Source organism: Lithobates pipiens, unplaced genomic scaffold (genome assembly GCF_037356315.1).
Source record: "Lithobates pipiens isolate NorthernLeopardFrog02 unplaced genomic scaffold, aLitPip1_a1.2 Scaffold_22, whole genome shotgun sequence".
In the NCBI taxonomy this organism is placed as follows: Eukaryota; Metazoa; Chordata; class Amphibia; order Anura; family Ranidae; genus Lithobates; species Lithobates pipiens.
Window position 1 is genome coordinate 346863243 of NW_027507784.1, and position 22083 is coordinate 346885325.

Consider the following 22083-nt stretch of genomic DNA (forward strand, 5'->3'; position numbering starts at 1 on the left):
GCCTTCCGTTCTTGTTCTTCTTCTTGTTCTTCTTCTTCTTCTCCAGGCGATGTTGACACGTCGCTCCCTCCGGCCGGAATGCCAGAGCCGCGCTGTGCGGTCACTTATATAGTGACAATGGGGCGGGGTCACATGGTATATGTCACATGGGTTGGTCACATGGTGACCCCGCCCCCTTACGATGTCATAGTCCCCATGTGACATCAACCCATGTGACCAACCCATGTGACATATACCATGTGACCCCGCCCCATTGTCACTATATAAGTGACCGCACAGCGCGGCTCTGGCATTCCGGCCGGAGGGAGCGACGTGTCAACATCGCCTGGAGAAGAAGAAGAAGAACAAGAAGAAGAACAAGAACGGAAGGCGGCGACAGCGACAGTGGCGACAGAAGACCGGGCCACCGCCTGTAAAAGAGCTACAAGAAGGCGCGGTGGCCCGGCAGAAGAACCGAAGGCGGCGACAGAAGAACGGAAGGCAGCGGCGACAGAAGACCGGGCCACCGCCTGCAAAAGAGCTACAAGAAGGCGCGGTGGCCCGGCAGAAGAACCGAAGAGGGGGACAAGACCCCCGAAGTCGGGAGAAGAGGCCGGCGGCGGGGAGGAAGAAAGCCGGACTCCTCCGCTAGTAAAAGAGCTACACACACATAGCGGAGGAGTCCGGCGAGAAGACCCCCGAAGACGGAAGACCCCCGGAGCTGTGCAATAAAATATTTTTTCCCCTGTGTTGTGTTTTTTTTTGTACTTTATTTCACAGGTGAATGGGTAGGGGTACATTGTACCCCATACTCATTCACATAGGGTGGGGGGCCGGTATCCGGGGGCGCCCTTCTTAAAGGGGGCTCCCGGATTCCGATAAGCCCCCCGCCCGCAGACCCCGACAACCAACGGCCAGGGTTGTCGGGAAGAGGCCCTTGTCCTCATCAACATGGGGACAAGGTGCTTTGGGGTGGGGGGGCCGCGCGGCCCCCCCTTCCCCAAGGCACCCCCCATGTTGAGGGCACGCGGCCTGGTACGGCTCAGGAGGGGGGGCGCGCTCGCTCGCCCCCCTTTCCTGGCCGGCCGGGTAGCGTGCTCGGACAAGGGTCTGGTGTGGACTTTGGAGGAACCCCCACGCCGATTTTTTTCGGCGTTGGGGTTCCCCTTTAAGCCCATTCCAGGCGGCGGAGCCCGCGACGTCTCCTTCGCGGGCCCCGCCTACCTGTACACGCGCTCGAAATGGGCGGACTTTCCGAGCGGGAACAGTCCGCTCATTTCGAAAGTACAGCGGACAGGCCCACACACGGGCGGACTGTTCGCTCAAACACAGTTTCAGCGGACAGTTTTTCGGAATTTCCGAAAGACTTTGTCCGTCCAACTGTCCGCTGAAACTGTCCGCTGAAAGCCCACACACGAGCGGACTGTCCGCCCAAACACTGTTCAGCGGACAAGGTTGGGCGAACAGTCCGCCCGTGTGTACACGGCCTAAGAGTTTTGTCACAGGGTGATTTAAAAAATGACAGGCAGAGGAAGAGGCAGGCCCCTCCGCAGGGGTGGTAGCGGTAGGGCAGGAGCAACAGCCTTGAGCCAAAGTGGGAAGTTGCAGAAGGTGCGTTCAATTACTTTAACCACTTGCCGACCGCCGCACGACGATATACGTCGACAGAATGGCACGGGCAGGCATATGGGCGTATATATACGTCCCTGCCTTCCCACGGGTGGGGGGCCCGATCGGACCCCCCCCCCGGTGCCTGCGGCGGTCGGTATTCGTTCGGGAGCGATCCGGGATGAGGGGGCGGCCATTCATTCATGGCCACCCCCTCGCGATCGCTCCCGACGAATAGAAATGCTCCGTGACATCACTTCCTCTCCTGTAATGTAAACACAGGAGAGGAAGTGATGTAATCTCTCCTCCGTGTCGGTATTTTTCGTTCCGGCACCGAGGAGAGAGGATCGGTGAGTTGCACCAACACGACACTACACAGTAGAACATGCCAGGCACACTCACACCCCCCCGATCACCCCCCCAATCACCCCCCCAATCACCCCTGCCCCCCCAGTCACAGTGACACCAATTGCATTTTTTTTTTTTTTTTTTTGCATTGGTGTCATTTGTGACTGTAATAACTGTTAGGGCAGTTAGGGTTAGCCCCCTTTAGTTCTAGGGTACCCCCCTAACCCCCCCAATAAAGGTTTAACCCCGTGATCACCCCCCGTCGCCAGTGTCACTAAGGCTGGGTTCACATTGCAGCGGTTTATGAGAACGAATGTGATTTGCACCGCACTGCAGTGCAAATCACATCCGATCTCTGTGCGATTCGAGTTCAGCCATACAGATAGTATGGCTGAATTCGCGCCGCACCCGCCGCACCCGCCGCAAATTCGCACGGGACCCTTTTTTTGGTCCGCAGCAGAATCGGATCACATGGGTGTTCACACCATGCGATCCGAGTTTGCAGATCGCACTGCGATATGCGAACTGATCTGGGGGTGTCATTAACATTTCACTGACACTCCCAGCAGTTCGCATAGGGCAGTGTGAACTGCCGCCGGGAGGCATGCGATGCGGGAACCCGCTGCGGATTCGTGGCGTTCCCGCATCGCTCCAGTGTGAACCCAGCCTAATAAGCGATCGTTTTTCTGATCGCTGTATTAGTGTCACAGGTGACGCTAGTTAGGCAGGTAGGTATTTAGGTTCGCCGCAGCTTTTTATAGCGCCAGGGACCCCCATATACTACTGCATAAAGCCCCCTGATTGCCCCCTAGTTAACCCTTTCACCAGTGATCACCATATAACTGTTACAGGTGACGCTGGTTGGTTAGTTATTTTTTTATAGTTTCAGGGCACCCGCCATTTATTACCTAGTCTGACTAGTGTACCCCTAAATTTAGGGGTGTCTACTTTCCAAAATTGGGTCATTTGGGGGGGGGGGGGTTGTGCCATCTTGGCATTTTATGGCCTTCAAAACTGTAATGCCCTTAGAAAGCCTGAAGGCGGTGCTTGGTTTTCGGGGCCCCGTACGCGGCTAGGCTCCCAAAAAGTCCCACATATGTGGTATCCCCGTACTCAGGAGAAGCAGCAGAATTTATTTTGGGGTGTCATTTCACATATGCCCATGGCATGCGTGAGCAATATATCATTTAGTGACAACTTTGTGGAAAAAAAAAAAAGTTTGTAATTTTCCCGCAACTTGTGGCAAAATATAAAATACTCCATGGACTCAACATGCCTCTCAGCAAATAGCTTGGGGTGTCTACTTTCTAAAATGGGGTCATTTGTGGGGGTTTTGTGCCATCTTGGCATTTTATGGCCTTCAAAACTGTAATAGGTAGTGAGAAGTGAAATCAAAAATTTACGCCCTTAGAAAGCCTGAAGGCGGTGCTTGGTTTTCGGGGCCCCGTACGCGGCTAGGCTCCCAAAAAGTCCCACATATGTGGTATCCCCGTACTCAGGAGAAGCAGCAGAATTTATTTTGGGGTGTCATTTCACATATGCCCATGGCATGCGTGAGCAATATATCATTTAGTGACAACTTTGTGGAAAAAAAAAAAAGTTTGTAATTTTCCCGCAACTTGTGGCAAAATATAAAATACTCCATGGACTCAACATGCCTCTCAGCAAATAGCTTGGGGTGTCTACTTTCTAAAATGGGGTCATTTGTGGGGGTTTTGTGCCATCTTGGCATTTTATGGCCTTCAAAACTGTAATAGGTAGTGAGAAGTGAAATCAAAAATTTACGCCCTTAGAAAGCCTGAAGGCGGTGCTTGGTTTTCGGGGCCCCGTACGCGGCTAGGCTCCCAAAAAGTCCCACATATGTGGTATCCCCGTACTCAGGAGAAGCAGCAGAATTTATTTTGGGGTGTCATTTCACATATGCCCATAGCATGTGTGAGCAATATATCATTTAGTGACAACTTTGTGTAAAAAAAAAAAAAAAAATTTTTTTTGTCATTATTCAATCGCTTGAGGCAAAAAAATAAAATATTTAATGGGCTCAACATGCCACTTATCAATTTCCTTAGGGGGTCTACTTTCCAAAATGGGGTCATTTGGGGGGGTTTTGTACTGCCCTGCCATTTTAGCACCTCAAGAAATGAGATAGGCAGTCGTAAACTAAAAGCTGCGTAAATTCCAGAAAACGTACCTTAGTTTGTAGATGTGACAACTTTTGCGCAAACCAATAAATATACAGTTATTGACTTTTTTTTTACCAAAGACATGTGGCTGAATACATTTTGGCCTAAATGTATGACTAAAATTGAGTTTATTAGATTTTTCTAATAACAAAAAGTAGAAAATATCATTTTTTTTCAAAATTTGTGGTCTTTTTACGTTTATATCGCAAAAAATAAAAATCGCAGAGTCAGTCAAATACCTTTAAAAGAAAGCTATATTTGTGGGGAAGAAAAGGACGCAAATTTCGTTTGGGTACAACATTGCATGACCGCGCAATTACCAGTTAAACAGCGCAGTGCCAAATTGTAAAAAGACCTCTGGTCATTTACCAGCAAAATGGTCCGGTCTGAAAGTGGTTAAAGGACGCACCAGACTTGGTTGAGTGGCTCACTCAGCCTTACTCTTCTGCACCCTCCTCATCCTCTCGATCTGCACCCTCTTCTTCACTCTCTGCTATGTGCACCCCCAAAAACACTACCACCAACAACACCACCACCACCACATACCTTCCGCTTGAGTCACAGGAATTATTTTCCGATCCATATCAAGAGGACATTTCTGATGCGCAGCCACTCTTGGTATTGGATCAGGAAGAGGAGGTAGCAACAACCGCTACTCAGCAGTCTGACGACAGTACCCAGATCAGCCCAAGGAGGAGGTTGGTCCCCGGTGTTGCTGCCTACTCCGAGATCTCTACTTATAGCGGTGGGGAAGGTGACGTTGATGATGACGTGTCTAGTGATGTCACGTGGGTGCCCACAAGAGAGGTAGAGGAGGGGAGTTCAGAGGGAGATATGGACCAGCAGATAGGGAGGAGAAGCAGGAATAACTTACATTGCACAGGAGGGACAAAGCAGACTGCAAATGTATCAGGAGCGAGGCATCAACCATGTACGGTCACATCTGGTGCTCCCAGGACACCGGCACATGGCTCCGCAGTGTGGGCTTTTTTTAACGTGTCCGCTGCTGACAATAGCGTTGCCATCTGCAATATTTGCAGTCAACGCATTAGTCGCGGTAAGCCCAACACTCACCTAGGGACGACCGCCTTAAGAAGGCACATGAGCAGCCATCACCGAGCCCAGTGGGAGCAACGTAACACACAAAGCCACACTGCAGGCTCTCACCGTCCAGCCTCGTCTTCTACTTCTCCTTCTCCTCTCTCCTCACAATTGTCCTCCACTCCACCTTCCATCACGCCAAGCTCACATTTTTCTGCAAAAAGGCAGGCTTCCGTGGGCCTAATGTTCGAGCGTAAAAAAATGATGACGCCGGATAACCCTCTTGCCCAACGGTTGACGGCTGGCTTGTCAGAACTGATAGCCCGCCAACTACTGCCATATAAACTGGTGGACTCGGAGGCCTTTCGCAAATTTGTGGCCATTGGAACACCACAATGGAAAGTCCCAGGAAAGAAGTATTTCTCAGAGAAGGGCATCCCAGAGCTATATGGCCATGTTCAGCGGCAAGTGAATGTATCTCTGGCACACAGTGTCGGTGCCAAGATACATCTGACCACAGACACGTGGTCTAGCAAACACGGGCAGGGAAGGTATATCACTTTTACTGCCCACTGGGTGAACCTTCTGACGGCCGTCAAGCATGTAACCCGTGGCACCCATGTAGATTTGGTTTTACCGCCACGGATTGCATGCAGGCCTGACTCTTCTTCTCCTCCTCCTCCTACTCCATCCTCCTCCCTCTCTTCCTCAGCTGCCTCCTCCTTTTCCGCTGCTAGCGTCTCTTCCGCTGCACCGCTCAAGCTCCCCAGAACCTATTCCACATGCCAGGTGAGACGTTGCCATGCCGTGCTGCGTCTGTTGTGCCTGGAAGCCAAGAGCCACACTGGCCCGGCACTCCTTTCAGCTTTGCGTTCACAGGCAGATCAGTGGCTAACACCGCTCAATTTGACAGTTGGTAAAGTGGTGTGTGACAACGGTGCCAATCTGCTTAGCGCATTGAAACAGGGCAAAATCACGCACGTGCCATGCATGGCACACGTCTTAAACTTGGTCGTGCAGCGATTCCTTGTCAAATACCCTGGGGTCCAGGACATCTTGCGGCAGGCAAGGAAAATCTCGGCCCATTTCAGAAGATCTTACACGGCCATGGCTCGCCTTGCTGACATTCAGCGGCGACACCATCTGCCGGTCAGACGTCTTATTTGCGATTGCCCGACGCGATGAAACTCAACCTTCTATATGCTTGATAGGCTGCTCCAGCAGAAACGTGCAGTTAACGTCTACCTGTATGAACTCTGCGAAAGAAACGGTTCTGGGGAGCTGGGGTTTTTTTCACCGCGCCAGTGGCTGCTCATGCGCGACGCATGCAGACTTCTGCGGCCATTTGAGGAGATCACCAAACTGGTCAGTCGCAGCCATGGCGCCATCAGTGACATGGTACCTTATGCCTTCTTTATGGAGCGTGCATTGCGTCGTGTCATTGATCAGGCTGTGGAGGAGCAGGAGCGGGAAGATGAGGAAATCGCAATGCTGGATGAATTCCCAGGGGGGGCTACTCTATCTGAGACAAGTCAACAACAGGAGTCTGAAGAGGAGTCAGAGGAGGATGGTGCCGGGGCGGATGAGGAGGAGCAAGAAGAGCGTGCTTTAAACCTTTCTGGGATCCCTGTTGTGCGTGGATGGGGAGAGGAGAATGAAGAGGACGACATTATCCTGGATGATGAGCAGGAGCCAGGCCACCACACCGCTTCCACTTTAGTGCAAATGGGGGCCTTCATGCTCCAGTGTTTTAATAGGGACCCCCGTATAAAAAGCATAAGGGTCAAGGACCAGTACTGGGTGGCAACGTACTTAGACCCCCGGTACAAACACAAAATGGCGGAAATGTTACCGCTGTCGCAGAGGGCTGTCAGAATGCAGCACTTCCAGGCCTTGCTTCGAGAAATGCTGCATTCTGCTTTTGCGTGCGCTGGCAGAGGAGCAATTCCCACTCCCAGAGAAGGAGTTGCGGGTACCAATCCAACAGCGCCTGCAAGAAGAGGCCGGTTTGAAGATGTGTTGGTGACTTCGGATATGAGGTCATTCTTTCAGCTGACCCATCGACAGGTGTCATCCGGATCCAGCATCAGGGAACGCCTAGACCGTCAGGTGTCCGACTACATCGGGTTAACGGCCGATGTGGACGCTCTGAGGAGTGATGAACCCCTGGACTACTGGGTGGGCAGGCTTGACCTCTGGCCAGAGCTTGCCCAATTTGCAATCGAACTGTTGGCTTGCCCCTCATCCAGTGTCCTGTCTGAAAGGACGTTCAGCGCAGCAGGGGGGATCGTGACCGATAAGCGTACTCGCCTAGCTCACGACAGTGTTAACTACCTCACATTTCTAAAAATGAATGAGGCATGGATCTCGGAGGAATTCAACACATGTGACCAGTAGACCACGTATATGTCTATAAACTATTTTTTTAATCAAGCACACAGACCTTCTTTCTTCATTTGGCTCACTTCCTTGTCCCAAAAAAGCACACCGTACTATATGCCCCTACCCTCCTCTTTGAAGAGGTTGAGCGGTGTCATATTTCTACTGGGGCTGCTTATGAGGGGATCACACCATCCCTGTGCTGTGCTGACTTCCTCCTGGGGGTTCTTATTATGAGGGGATCACACCATCCCTGTGCTGTGCTGAGTTTCTCCTGGGCCTGCTTATTATGAGGGGATCACACCATCCCTGTGCTGTGCTGAGTTTCTCCTGGGCCTGCTTATTATGAGGGGATCACACCATCCCTGTGCTGTGCTGACTTACTCCTGGGGGTTCTTATTATGAGGGGGTCACACCATCCCTGTGCTGTGCTGAGTTTCTCCTGGGCCTGCTTATTATGAGGGGATCACACCATCCCTGTGCTGTGCTGAGTTTCTCCTGGGCCTGCTTATTATGAGGGGATCACACCATCCCTGTGCTATGCTGAGTTTCTCCTGGGCCTGCTTATTATGAGGGGATCACACCATCCCTGTGCTGTGCTGACTTCCTCCTGGGGGTTCTTATTATGAGGGGATCACACCATCCCTGTGCTGTGCTGAGTTTCTCCTGGGCCTGCTTATTATGAGGGGATCACACCATCCCTGTGCTGTGCTGAGTTTCTCCTGGGCCTGCTTATTATGAGGGGATCACACCATCCCTGTGCTGTGCTGACTTACTCCTGGGGCTGCTTACGGTGCTGGTGTGAGTGCTGTATATCACGGTGCTGGTGTGAGTGCTTAATGTCACGGTGCTGCTGTCAGTGCTGTATATCACGGTGCTGATGTCAGTGCTTAATGTCACGCTTCTGATGTCAGTGCTCTCTATCACGGTGCTGCAGTCAGTGCTGTATATCACGGTGCTGATGTCAGTGCTTAATGTCACGCTTCTGATGTCAGTACGCTCTATCACGGTGCTGCTGTCAGTGCTGTATATCACGGTGCTGATGTCAGTGCTTAATGTCACGCTTCTAATGTCAGTGCTGTATATCACGCTGCTGATGTCAGTGCTCTGTATCACGGTGCTGCTGTCAGATGACTCTATCACAGTGCTGCTGTCAGTGCTGTATGTCACGCTGCTGGTGATCATCTCCTGCACCCTCTTCTTTGCCTACCCTGGTCCCTGACCTTCCCTCTCCTCCATTGCCTTCATGCGCTCCACAGTCCTGAATTGTCAGAACAATTTCCCATATAAAAAAAAGAATGCTTGTAGTTATCGATCCCAAATTCACCTCATACATGTATTATGTCATTGGCCATGTGGTGGGACTATGTTTGCCCAGCTAATAATTATTTTGTGGCTGCAAATTTGACCTAAAGGTTTGCGAAGTTCGCCTCCCATTGAAGTCAATGGGGCCCGCCGTGAACGTTCGGTTTCGCGAACGGTAGGCCTCGTTCGCGGTCCGCGTTCGCGAAACGTCCCGTCGGAAGTTCGTCCATCACTAATGAAGAGGAGACATGGTCAGTGGTGGTCGATAAAGGTGGGTGGATGATGAAAAAGGGAACATGGTGGTTGTTGAAGGTAGGTAAATGATGAAGGGATGGTGGCTGATAAAGGCAAGTGGAAGATGCAAAAGGGGGGTGGTCGTTGGTGACTGATGAATACGTTTGGATGATGAAGAAAAGGGGGATGATCAGTGATGGCCAATGAAGGCAAGTGGATGATGAAGAAAAGGGGGGCATGGTCAGTGGTAGTCGATGAAAGAGTGTGAATGATGAGAAAAGGGATGGTCCTCAGTGGTGGGGTGGCTGATGATGGAGGGTAGATGATGAAGAAGAGGTGGGGCATGGTCCGTGGTGGTTGATGATGGTGGGTGAATGATGAATAAGGAGGAGGTTGATCGATGGTGGTCGATGAAGGCGGGTGGATGATGAAGAAGAGGTTGGGCATGGTCAGTGGTGGCTGATGATGGTGGGTGAATGATGAATAAGGAGGAGGGTGGTCGATGGTGGTTGATGAAGGCGGGTGGATGATGAAGAAGAGGGGACATGGTCAGAGGTGGTCGACAAAAGTAGGTGGCTTGTCAGGTGGGACCTTCCCCCTTGCAAACCACCTTGCCTCCATATTGATGAGAGCAAGCGTCTCCTGCAAGGGGGTTGTGGGGGTCTCTGGGCAGGGGACAGCCCAGCATTAAGCCTTATCTGCCACACTGCTTTCAACAGGAACAGGATGACATTTTTTTAACACAAGAAGTCGATGAGTTAATGTACTGACTAGGAGCAGGCTGATAGAAGGAGAGAGCAGAGTGACAGCGTGATGGGCTCCTCACAGTGCTCCTTCGCTGTCTATTCATAGGCTAGGGGGCGGGTCCATGACCAGGAAGTGAGTTGAGTGATGCTGGCCGTCATTCAATGCAGAAGACTGAGGACATCTTGTGGTGAAAACAAAGTACTGCTGGGGGAGGGGAGTGGTTCAGCCGACAATAAGGACATTTTATGTTGAATTTCAGATTATCTCCTTTGATATAAACATTATTGTGTGTTCTGCAGGGGTGCCTGGTAAGCCGGGGATAGCGGGACCACCTGGAGTGAAAGGTAATTTTAATTTTTTTATTGTGTGTGATATGGATATCATAACATGGTTGGTGAAATGCTGTCCGGGTACCCGGGGGGGTCTGTCCTTATCCTTGTTGCATAATGATTGTTTTGCTGTATTTTTTATTACTTTAAAGGTCAGTCCATCCAAAAGTGAAACTTTAGGCTTTTGTGTGCTCAGAAGAGATCTCCCTGCCATAATTCCCCGCTCTGTTCCTGTCCGTCTGAGGAATTTGGTATTCCCATCTTCATATGTATGTCCTGGGAAATCGGCACAGGGATGGTGGGAACCCCTCATAATGAGCACAGCAGGTGTACAGACCCGGAAACTCAGCACATGGATGGTGAGAACTCCTCATAATGGGCACAGCGGGTGTACAGACCCGGGAACTCAGCACAGGGATGGTGAGAACCCCTCATAATGGCCACAGCGGGTGTACAGACCCGGGAACTCAGCACAGGGATGGTGGGAACCCCTCATAATGGGCACAGCGGGTGTACAGACTCGGGAACTCAGTACAGGGATGGTGGGAACCCCTTATAATGGGCACAGCGGGTGTACAGACCCGGGAACTCAGCACAGGAATGGTGGGAACCCCTCATAATGGGCACAGCGGGTGTACAGACCCAGGAACTCAGTACAGGGATGGTGGGAACCCCTCATAATGGGCACAGCGGGTGTACAGACCCAGGAACTCAGTACAGGGATGGTGGGGGGAACCCCTCATAATGGGCACAGCGGGTGTACAGACCTGGGAACTCAGCACAGGGATGGTGGGAACCCCTCATAATGGGCACAGCGGGCGTACAGACCCGGGAACTCAGCACAGTGATGGTGTGAACCCCTCATAATGGGCATGGCGGGTGTACAGACCCGGGAACTCAGCACAGGGATGGTGGGAACCCCTTATAATGGGCACGGCGGGTGTACAGACCCGAGAACTCAGCACAGGGATGGTGGGAACCCCTCATAATGGGCACAGCGGGTGTAGAGACCGGGGAACTCAACACAGGGATAGTGGGAATTCCTCATAATGGGCACAGTGGGTATACAGACTCGGGAACTCAGCACAGGGATGGAGGGAACCCCTCATAATGGGCACAGCGGGTGTACAGACCTGGGAACTCAGCACAGGGATGGTGGGAACCCCTCATAATGGGCACAGCGGGTGTACAGACCCGGAAACTCAGCACAGGGATGGTGGGAACTCCTCATAATGGGCACAGCGGGTGTACAGACCCGGGAACTCAGCACAGGGATGGTGGGAACCCCTCATCATAATGGGCACAGCGGGTGTACAGACCCGGGAACTCAGTACAGGGATGGTGGGAACCCCTCATAATGGGCACAGAGTGTGTACAGACCCGGGAACTCGGCACAGGGATGGTGGGAACCCCTCATAATGGGCACAGCGGGTGTACAGACCCAGGAACTCAGTACAGGGATGGTGGGAACCCCTCATAATGGGCACAGCGGGTGTACAGACCCTGGAACTCAGTACAGGGATGGTGGGAACCCCTCATAATTGGCACAGCGGGTGTACAGACCCGGGAATACGGCACAGAGATGGTGAGAACCCCTCATAATGGGCACAGCGGGTGTACAGACCCGGGAATATGGCACAGAGATGGTGAGAACCCCTCATAATGGGCACAGCGGGTGTACAGACCCGGGAATACGGCACAGAGATGGTGAGAACCCCTCATAATGGGCACAGCGGGTGTACAGACCCGGGAACTCAGAGGTGTGAGACAAATGAAGAATAATAAAATAAATAAATCAATCAATAAAAGAAACCATCAGATAGTTTAGTTCTCTAGCGCACACTACACAATGGAAAGCCAGTTCTGGGTGGAGTTATCCTTTAAATGATCAATTAAAGAGTAATAGAAATGTTCCTGTCAATTCCTCTTTGAGATCTCCATCTTCATGCCTTGTGGGTTGGATCTCCGATCAATACTACCCTCTATGCCTGCCCTGGTTGGCTTCCTATCTGCTCCATATAAGAGAATGTTCTAGAATTCTTAGCTGGGGCCGACATTGTGTATAGAGTTACAGACAGAAGAGGACTGAAAACAAAGAATCACCCCACTGAATGTAAAGAGAAGGTGCAGAGATGAGAACAAAACCCCATGAGGCAGAAACACACATTTTTATTGCTATACTGCAACAATGTTCTCATCCTCCATGTATTACAGGAAGTATGGGGGCCACCGGAATCCCCGGTCCTCAGGGCCTACAAGGAGAGAAAGGAAGCAAAGGAGACAGCGGCAGTGCTGGACATTCAGGTAAGGAGGATCTCATGGACAAGGAGGATCTCATGGACAAGGGAAGATAATCATTTTTATGTGTTGGGGGAGCTATAAACCGATGTCTAAATCTATCTATAGACATAAGATAAGACAGAAAGTGAAATCCTGAGCACTTCGCTCTCTATGGAGGGACAAAACCCCTAGAAGCACTGGTATCTTTAATCATGTAGGAGATTTTACTGAGGAGCGAACAATAACCCAACACGTTTCAGGCATTTAGATCTCCTTCTTCAGAGCCAATTGATGTGCATAGTAACAAAAATGCCTATTGAAGGGCCACACCACTGCTAAGAGGTCCACATAGAACTTTATTCCAATAAAAGTAAGGAGGACAATCCAAGAAAGCATTTTGGAGGTCCAAGAGCGCCCCCTTCTGCAGGGTTTTTTCCCAGTGTAATTGCAAGTCATGGACAGCAGTCCCTAGTCACAGAGAAAGGATAGTCCTGGTGAATGTGGAAGCATACCTGGAGGTAGAGATGTGGTAGAGGGTACTGATGGGGGAGCAAATCAGGCCAGATAACAGCTGGCAGGACCAGAGGCTGCACAGGGACACAGCAGTCATGGAGGCGTCCAGGAGTGCATTTGGAGACTTGGGTACTACAGGGTGTCCTTGGAAACATGTGGTGCACCGGGTGCACTTGGAGTCTCAGGGTGCAAGTTTAAGACATGGGGCACAGGAGGCACAGGGATACCAAGGCACAAGATGGGCTAGGCTGCTTGGCATGGAGGACACAGGAGTTTCCAGTAGCGTTCTCTCTAAGGCACACCTGTCCGTGGTCTCATACTCGCCCCCACCATGTACAATGAAGGGTTGATAGCCGTGCATTGTATGACGCTGAGGAATTACTCATAGACCAGAGTTTCAGGGAGAAGAGAGGGCAGCACTGGGGCAGGTTGGAGGAGCGGGTAGGGTAAATAACAATGCCTGATCGTGTACCCTCCTAGACATATTGAGGATTTTACCCTTGCAATATGAGGGGGACCCCACTGCGAGGGTAGAATTTTTATAATTCCAGGAGTTGGACTTTAAACATGGATGAGCCAAGGTCAGTTTGGACACAACTTCGAACCAGCGGCACGCCAGCGTGGTGCCCCCGACTGATGTGCACTCTACGCCAACGCTTACCTTGCCCATAGGTAGCGCCTTGCTCTGCTTCTCCGAGACACTTCTTCAGTTCTAATGAAAGTCTGGAAGATACCCCAAAATTTATATCCACACCAGTACCACCAACGCCATCGCCTGTCTTTCATTAGTAACTGGATTAAGGATGTTGGTGTTACCTGTGGATATAAATGTTGGGGTTGAACGTGAGCAACTACTTCTAGATATACCATGACCTGGAGAACCTTCACAGATCAAAACAGCTCAGGTCACACGTTAGGATAAGGATATATATTTCTTTGAAATTATTTTCGGTTGCGTCCAATGAGGTTTGAAATGTAAAGTCACATGGGTAAAATAAAGATATTTTTGTTGGTGTTAAAGATTTTGTGAATGGAGCCTCATGGCTGTTGCCAACCTGGTGGGGGATCCATAATGGTATGGGCAACCTTGCTGTGAGGACCAATTGGAGCCAATGATTACTCTACATGGCAAAAATGAATATCCACAGTCAGGGCAGGACTTAGGGGGGTGGGGGCCCCTGGGCTTGAGTCACTTTCGGGCCCTACCTTCTATACATTACCGTATTCATCGGCGCATAACACGCACCCCAAGTTTAGGAGGGAATTTTAAGGAAAAAAACTTTTAGGAGGGAAATTTAAAAATGGCGCCGCTGAGATACAGAGTCCTGTGTATCTCGACGGCTCTCGGGTCCTCTTGGTGGCTTTCGGGTCCTCTCGGCGCCTCTCGGGTCCTCTTGGTGGCTCTCGGGTCCTCTTGGTGGCTCTCGGGTCCTCTTGTCGGTTCTCGGGTCCTCTCGGCGGCTCTCGGGTCCTCTCGGCGGCTCTCAGGTCCTCTCGGCGGCGCTCGGGTCCTCTTGGTGGCTCTCGGGTCCTCTTGGTGGCTCTCTGGTCCTCTTGTCGGCTCTCGGGTCCTCTTGGTGGCTCTCGGGTCCTCTCGGCAGCTCTCGGGTCCTCTTGGTGGCTCTCGGGTCCTCTCGTCAGCTCTCGGGTCCTCTTGGTGGCTCTCGGGTCCTCTTGGTGGCTCTCGGGTCCTCTTGTCGGCTCTCGGGTCCTCTTGGTGGCTCTCGGGTCCTCTCGGCAGCTCTCGGGTCCTCTTGGTGGCTCTCGGGTCCTCTCGTCGGCTCTCGGGTCCTCTTGGTGGCTCTCGGGTCCTCTCGGCAGCTCTCGGGTCCTCTTGGTGGCTCTCGGGTCCTCTTGGTGGCTCTCGGGTCCTCTCGGTGGCTCTCGGGTCCTCTCGTCGGCTCTCGGGTCCTCTTGGTGGCTCTCGGGTCCTCTCGGCAGCTCTCGGGTTCTCTTGGTGGCTCTCGGGTCCTCTTGGTGGCTCTCGGGTCCTCTCGGCGCCTCTCGGGTCCTCTCGGTGGCTCTCGGGTCCTCTCGGCGGCTCTCGGGTCCTCTCGGCGGCTCTCGGGTCCTCTTGGTGGCTCTCGGGTGCTCTTGGTGGCTCTCGGGTCCTCTTGGTGGCTCTCGGGTCCTCTCGGTGGCTCTCGGGTCCTCTCGGTGGCTTTCGGGTCCTCTTGGTGGCTCTCGGGTTCTCTCGGGTCCTCTTGGTGGCTCTCGGGTCCTCTCGGCGGCTCTTGGGTCCTCTTGCAGTCCCGAGCGGAGCCGAGAGTAGCTGAGTGTACTCGGCTCGGTTCACAGTTGCACCCAGTCCCTGTGTTATGTCCATCATAGGGCGGGACTGGGCGTGACTGTGAGCCGAGCCGAGTACACTCGGCTATGTATCTTGGCGGGGCCCCCTATCGGGCGGGGCCCATGGGCTTGAGCCCAGTGAAGCCCAATGGTAAGTTCAGCCCTGTCCACAGTTAGCACCAACACCTTGATCCAGTTCCCAGTAAAAGGCAGATTGAGGTGTTGGGTCTCCCTGTGTGGATATAAATGTTTGGGATGTTCGTGACACTCATTAGAACTGAAGAAATGTCTTGGAAAACCTACAAAACATCTTCAGCATGACAGAACAAGTCCAGATGAATGTGACCAACTGATACTAGACATGGACCTTCTTGGCTTTATCCCATCACAGACCTGTTCAGTTATTGGATAAAGGTGACCAATTGCCATATTATAATTGCGTCGTTGTATATTGGCCTTGGATACAAATTGTGTCCAAAATGGCAGCCTGGCTTTAAATTGGACATTGGTGAAGCTTATCATATACAGGAGCTATAGAGGTGCTGGGTCAGTCACATATTATGCATAAAGTAATGATACCTTTAAGGACACAATGATAAACAAGGTGCAGAGCTACAACACAATAGGGAAGATTTACTAAAACCAGAGAGTGCAAAATCTGGGGCAGATCTGCATAGAAACCAATCAGCTTCCAGGTTTTATTGTCAAAGCATAATTGAACACGCTGACGTTAGAAGCTGATTGGCTCCCATGCAGAGCTGCACCAGATTTTGCCCTCTCCAGTTTTAGTAATTTAACCCCAATGAGTCATGAAAGGTGACCTTTACCTGCTTTACTCCAACACAGGTCTCCCCGGATTACCTGGAGCCAGCGGAATGAAGGGCCAGAAAGGAGATCCAGGCACACTTTAAATTATATATACCCATACGGAGCACTAGATCAGGGGTATTTAAAGCGAAAGTAAAGGCAATTTTTTTAAAAAAAGCATACCCTGTAAGGCAAAGGCATAATGAGCTAGTATGCATAGCATACTAGCTCATTATGAATAACTTACCTGAGAACGAAGCCCCCAAAGCGGTCCTCCGTCTTACTCTTCGCCGTTGCCATGGATCCCAGAGCGACTTCCGGCGCTGTGATTCGCTGGAGGATGACATCACTCCTGCGCTTGCGCACGGAAGCCGACACTCGCGGCATATCGGCACAATCTGAGGCCTTCCCAGCGCGCCTGTGCGCCGCTGTCTACGGCGCACAGGCGCATGCTGTCTTCAGGTAAATAACTCCTAAACCGTATATCAGGTGCCTCAATTAGAGTGATCTTTACATCAGGTTCCACCATCAAAGTGCCCCATAGATCAGGGGTACCATCGGAGTGCCCCCATAGATCAGGCGTCCCCATCAGCTTGCCCCCCGAAGAGCATGTGTCCCGATCAGAGTGCCCCTACAGATCAGGCGGAACCCATCAGAGTGCCCCTACAGATCAGGCGGAACCCATCAGAGTGCCCCTATAGATCAGGCGGAACCCATCAGAGTGCCCCATAGATCAGGCGGAACCCATCAGAGTGCCCCATAGATCAGGCGTCCCCATCAGAGTGCCCTCATATATTAGGCGTCCCCATCAGAGTGCCCCCGTAGATCGGGCGTCCCCATCAGAGTGCCCCCGTAGATCGGGCGTCCCCATCAGAGTGCCCCCGTAGATCGGGCGTCCCCATCAGAGTGCCCCCGTAGATCGGGCGTCCCCATCAGAGTGCCTCCGTAGAGCAGGCGTCCCCATCAAAGTGCCCCCGTAGAGCAGGTGTCCCCATCAGAGTGCCCCCGTAGAGCAGGCGTCCCCATCAGAGTGCCCCCGTAGAGCAGGCGTCCCCATCAGAGTGCCCCTGTAGAGCAGGCGTCCCCATCAGAGTGCCCCCGTAGATCAGGCGTCCCCATCAGAGTGCCCCCGTAGATCAGGCGTCCCCATCAGAGTGCCCCCGTAGATCAGGCGTCCCCATCAGAGTGCCCCCGTAGATCAGGCGTCCCCATCAGAGTGCCCCCGTAGATCAGGCGTCCCCATCAGAGTACCCCCGTAGATCAGGCGTCCCCATCAGAGTGCCCCCGTAGATCAGGCGTCCCCATCAGAGTGCCCCCGTAGATCAGGCGTCCCCATCAGAGTGCCCCCGTAGATCAGGCGTCCCCATCAGAGTGCCCCCGTAGATCAGGCGTCCCCATCAGAGTGCCCCCGTAGATCAGGCGTCCCCATCAGAGTGCCCCCGTAGATCAGGCGTCCCCATCAGAGTGCCCCCGTAGATCAGGCGTCCCCATCAGAGTGCCCCCATAGATCAGGCGTCCCCATCAGAGTGCCCCCGTAGATCAGGCGTCCCCATCAGAGTGCCCCCGTAGATCAGGCGTCCCATCAGAGTGACCCCATAGATCAGGCGTCCCATCAGATCAGGCGTCCTATCAGAGTGACCCCATAGATCAGGCGTCCCCATCAGAGTGCCCCCGTAGATCAGGCATCCCATCAGAGTGCCCCCGTAGATCAGGCGTCCCATCAGAGTGACCCCATAGATCAGGCGTCCCATCAGATCAGGCGTCCTATCAGAGTGACCCCATAGATCAGGCGTCCCCATCAGAGTGCCCCCGTAGATCAGGCGTCCCCATCAGAGTGCCCCTGTAGATCAGGCGTCCCCATCAGCGTGCCCCCGTAAATCAGGCGTCCCCATCAGAGTGCCCCCGTAGATCAGGCGTCCCCATCAGAGTGCCCCTGTAGATCAGGCGTCCCCATCAGCGTGCCCCCGTAGATCAGGCGTCCCCATCAGAGTGCCCCCGTAGATCAGGCATCCCCATCAGAGTGCCCCCGTAGATCAGGCGTCCCCATCAGAGTGCCCCCGTAGATCAGGCGTCCCCATCAGAGTGCCCCTGTAGATCAGGCGTCCCCATCAGAGTGCCCCCGTAGATCAGGCGTCCCCATCAGAGTGCCCCCGTAGATCAGGCGTCCCCATCAGAGTGCCCCCGTAGATCAGGCGTCCCCATCAGAGTGCCCCCGTAGATCAGGCGTCCCCATCAGAGTGCCCCCGTAGATCAGGCGTCCCCATCAGAGTGCCCCTGTAGATCAGGCGTCCCCATCAGCGTGCCCCCGTAGATCAGGCGTCCCCATCAGAGTGCCCCCGTAGATCAGGCATCCCCATCAGAGTGCCCCCGTAGATCAGGCGTCCCCATCAGAGTGCCCCCGTAGATCAGGCGTCCCCATCAGAGTGCCCCCGTAGATCAGGCGTCCCCATCAGAGTGCCCCCGTAGATCAGGCGTCCCATCAGAGTGCCCCCGTAGATCAGGCGTCCCCATCAGAGTGCCCCCGTAGATCAGGCGTCCCCATCAGAGTGCCCCCGTAGATCAGGCGTCCCATCAGAGTGACCCCATAGATCAGGCGTCCCGATCAGAGTGCCCCTCCTTTCAGTTGTGAAGCATCACTGTAGACCTGTGGACGGGAATGTCACTCAGTCCGGGACCAGACCGCGGTCCGCCATTCAATGAATGCTGCACCGAAATGTACCGACATGAAATAAAACCAAAACTTGGTTTACATTTTAGGCGGAGTATACAGTATATTTGTTCTGACGCCTTCCAGTTTTCTGCCATCTGTGTCCCCACTGGAAAGATTCCCCGTCACTTCCTGTCCTGGATTCACAACAAGACACGATAGGCTATCTCTCCAAATTAAGGGGGAACCCCTCAAAGTCACCAGCACAGGGGTCCCCCATATTCCTGTGATAATGATCACTAGGACCAAAAGAGAAGGAAAATCCCCCCCCCCCCCCCCACAGGGATACAGAAAGGAATAAAAATCCCCCAGATGGTCCAATCCTCCTTCACTCCGGCCAAAACTGAAACAAAGGTTTGGCTTTAGATACACCTTAAAGCTGAACTCCGGGCACAAATAAAAAGGCAAAAATCTGTGCTATTTATACATAAATACAAGCAGTGTAAGTCCCTGAATGGTACTCAGTATCAGCCTCCTGCAGTCTTTTTACAGCAGAGCTGGAGTGTGAGGTGAAGAAGCAGCACAAGGGGCCAATCGATTGATGTGTTCACAAGAATCATACTGATAGGAGGAGAGAGTAGAGTGACATCACTATGCTGCTTCTCCTTTTACTGTCCAATCACAGGCTTGGGGGGGGAGGGGTGGGTCCAGAAAGAACTGGGCTTAGGGGAAGTGGGTTGAGTGATGATGCTGGTCATCAGAGGACCTCTGGTGGCAGAAAGAAGTACTGTAGGGGAACTCTCTGGATTGAAGGTGAATATTGCAGCAAAAGATGGTTTAGCTATTTTATATTTTAAATATGATATTTGTTTTTATCTTGGTATATTATTTTTTTTGGAGCTGAGAGCTGAAGCTGAAGCTCTCCTTTAAATGTAACATACATTGTATTCTTATGAGATATACATTACAAAGATAATATATAAGTTGTGTTGCCTGCTCATGTAGTCATTTACCGTGTATACAAAATAAATATAATTTTTTTTTTGTTATTTTTATTATTATTATTATTTTTTATTATAATAATAATATTTTAGTTTTTTTTAAAAATTTTGTATGTATTTCTGTTATTTCTTTTATATTGTTATTATTATTATTATTATTATTATTATTATTATTATTATTATTATTATTAACAATAATAATATAAAAGAAATAAAAGAAATACATACAAAATAAATAAAAATTGTTATTATTATAATAAAAAAATTGAAATAATAATATTTATTTTTTTGAATAATAATAATAATTATTATCATTTATTTTGTATTATTACTACTATTATTATTATTATTATTGTTATTATAATTATTATTATTTTTTTAATTAATGTTATATTTTATTTAAAAAAATTTAGATTATTATTATTTCAATTTCTTGTTAAATTATTATTATTATTATTATATCTATTTCTTTATTATTATTATTATTATAGGTATTCATTTTTTATTTTGCTTTTTATTTTGTTTTCAAATATTTATTGTATTTATATATATTTTTTAGATTATTATTTTAATTTCCTTTTTAATTATAATCATTATTTTATTTTTTATGATAATAATAATATCTATAGCTATTATTATTATTATTTTTTTATGTATTTATTTATTTTTAATTTTTTATTATTATTAATAATAATAATATTATTATCAGAAATATTTTGCTATAATCATTAGAGATTCTGTCCACCATCTGCAGCGTAATCCTGGAGACAAGATTTCTGTAAATTTCTCGCCGATTTCTCTTCCAGGAACGAAGGGAGACGCGGGGCAGAAAGGTGACCGCGGGCCGGCAGGTGAGTCCGCACGCGCTGTATGAGTCCATCTGATTGGTGACTCAAATATCTGTCCTGAAATCCCCCCCAGGTAGGAGGAATCCCGAGGTCCATGTCAAGCCAAAAAAAACGTCTTCCCTAGTCTGGGATGGAATGGGGTCGGATTAGATCCCCTGTGGGGTTTTTACTGCTGGTCCCGTTAGAGAGATCGGCAGAGAAGTCTCTGGTCCCAACTAGAATGCGGAACGTTTTTTGCTCATTCTGTCTTTGACAGCCTATTTGTTTCAATGGGGATGCAGAAAAAGTATGGCAGGCGCCCTCGTGGGTTTGGCGGGCGCAAAAACATGCTGCATTTGTTCGATTTTTTTTTTTTTTTTTTTTTTGGGGTGCCATTAGCAATTGCTGGCAACCGCCAGCTTCAGGACAGATCCTTCCCGCGCGGTCCTAATGGAGCTCCAGAGAGAAGGAAGAACCCAAAAAAAGGAGTTCTCACCCCCCCTCCCCCCCCCCTATTCCATTTAAAACTAAGAGAAAAGGTTTTTGTTGCTTTTCAGAACGAGACCCGAGACGGAGATTTGAGTTTTGTTTTTGGTTGTGATCAGCCGTTGTCTTCCTCCTCTGCAACCTCATCATCCACTGACTGTCATTTTGCAGGGACCAATGGAGCTCCGGGAAGCAAGGGAGACAGTGGACCCCCTGGTCCTCCGGGGCCCAAGGGGCAGCCTGGGGAGAAGGGTGCTGGACCTTCAGGTAAGACCAAATGCCAGGAACCGTGACAGCTGGACCAGAAACTGAACTTGAGCAACCAAACGGTGTGTATGAAAGGTCTGGTACAGTGCCTGGAAAAAGTATTCATACCCCCTGAGATTCCCCACATGTGGTCATGATACAACCAAAAACATAAATGGATTTTATTGGGATTTTATGTGATGGACCAACACAAAGTGTCACATAATTGTGAAGTGGAAGGAAAATGATAAATGATACAAATAAATATGTGAAAAGTGTGGGGGGGGGGGGGCATTTATATGGTGCCCCCTTTACTCTGATACCCCTAACTAAAATCTAGGGGAACCAATTGCCTTCAGAAGTCACCCAAATAGAGTCTGCCTGTGTGTCATTTAATCTCAGTATAAATACAGCTGTTCTGTGAAGCCCTCAGAGGTTTGTTAGAGAACCTTGGTGAACAAACAGCATCATGAAGGCCAAGGAACACACCAGACAGGTCAGGGATAAAGTTGTGGAGAAGTATAAAGCAGGGTTAGGTTATAAAACAATCTCCCAAGCTTTGACCATCTCACGGAGATCTGTTCAATCCATCATCGGAAAATGGAAAGAGTATGGGCACAACCGCAAACCTACCAAGACATGGCCGTCCACCTAAACTGACCGGGCCGGGCAAGGAGAGCATTCATCAGAGAAGAGCCAAGAGGTCCATGGTAACTCTGGAGGAGCTGCAGAGATCCACAGCTCAGGGGGGAGAATCTGTCCACAGGACAACTATTAGTCGTCTCTCCACAAATCTGCCCTTTATGGAAGAGTGACAAGAAGAAAGACATTGGA

General features: G+C 50.6%; 1 protein-coding gene across 1 annotated transcript in view; it reads left to right on the forward strand.

Annotated features, from left to right (window-relative positions):
• The window catches only part of LOC143925124 (uncharacterized), a 91294-nt gene that overhangs the window by 65267 nt on the left and 3944 nt on the right, over positions 1–22083 (forward strand). Inside the window, exons 11-15 of the mRNA XM_077449741.1 lie at positions 10124–10168; positions 12368–12457; positions 16082–16135; positions 20497–20541; positions 21175–21270. Of these exons, the coding sequence (XP_077305867.1) occupies positions 10124–10168; positions 12368–12457; positions 16082–16135; positions 20497–20541; positions 21175–21270 (330 nt within the window). The remainder of the gene's footprint in view (positions 1–10123; positions 10169–12367; positions 12458–16081; positions 16136–20496; positions 20542–21174; positions 21271–22083) is intronic.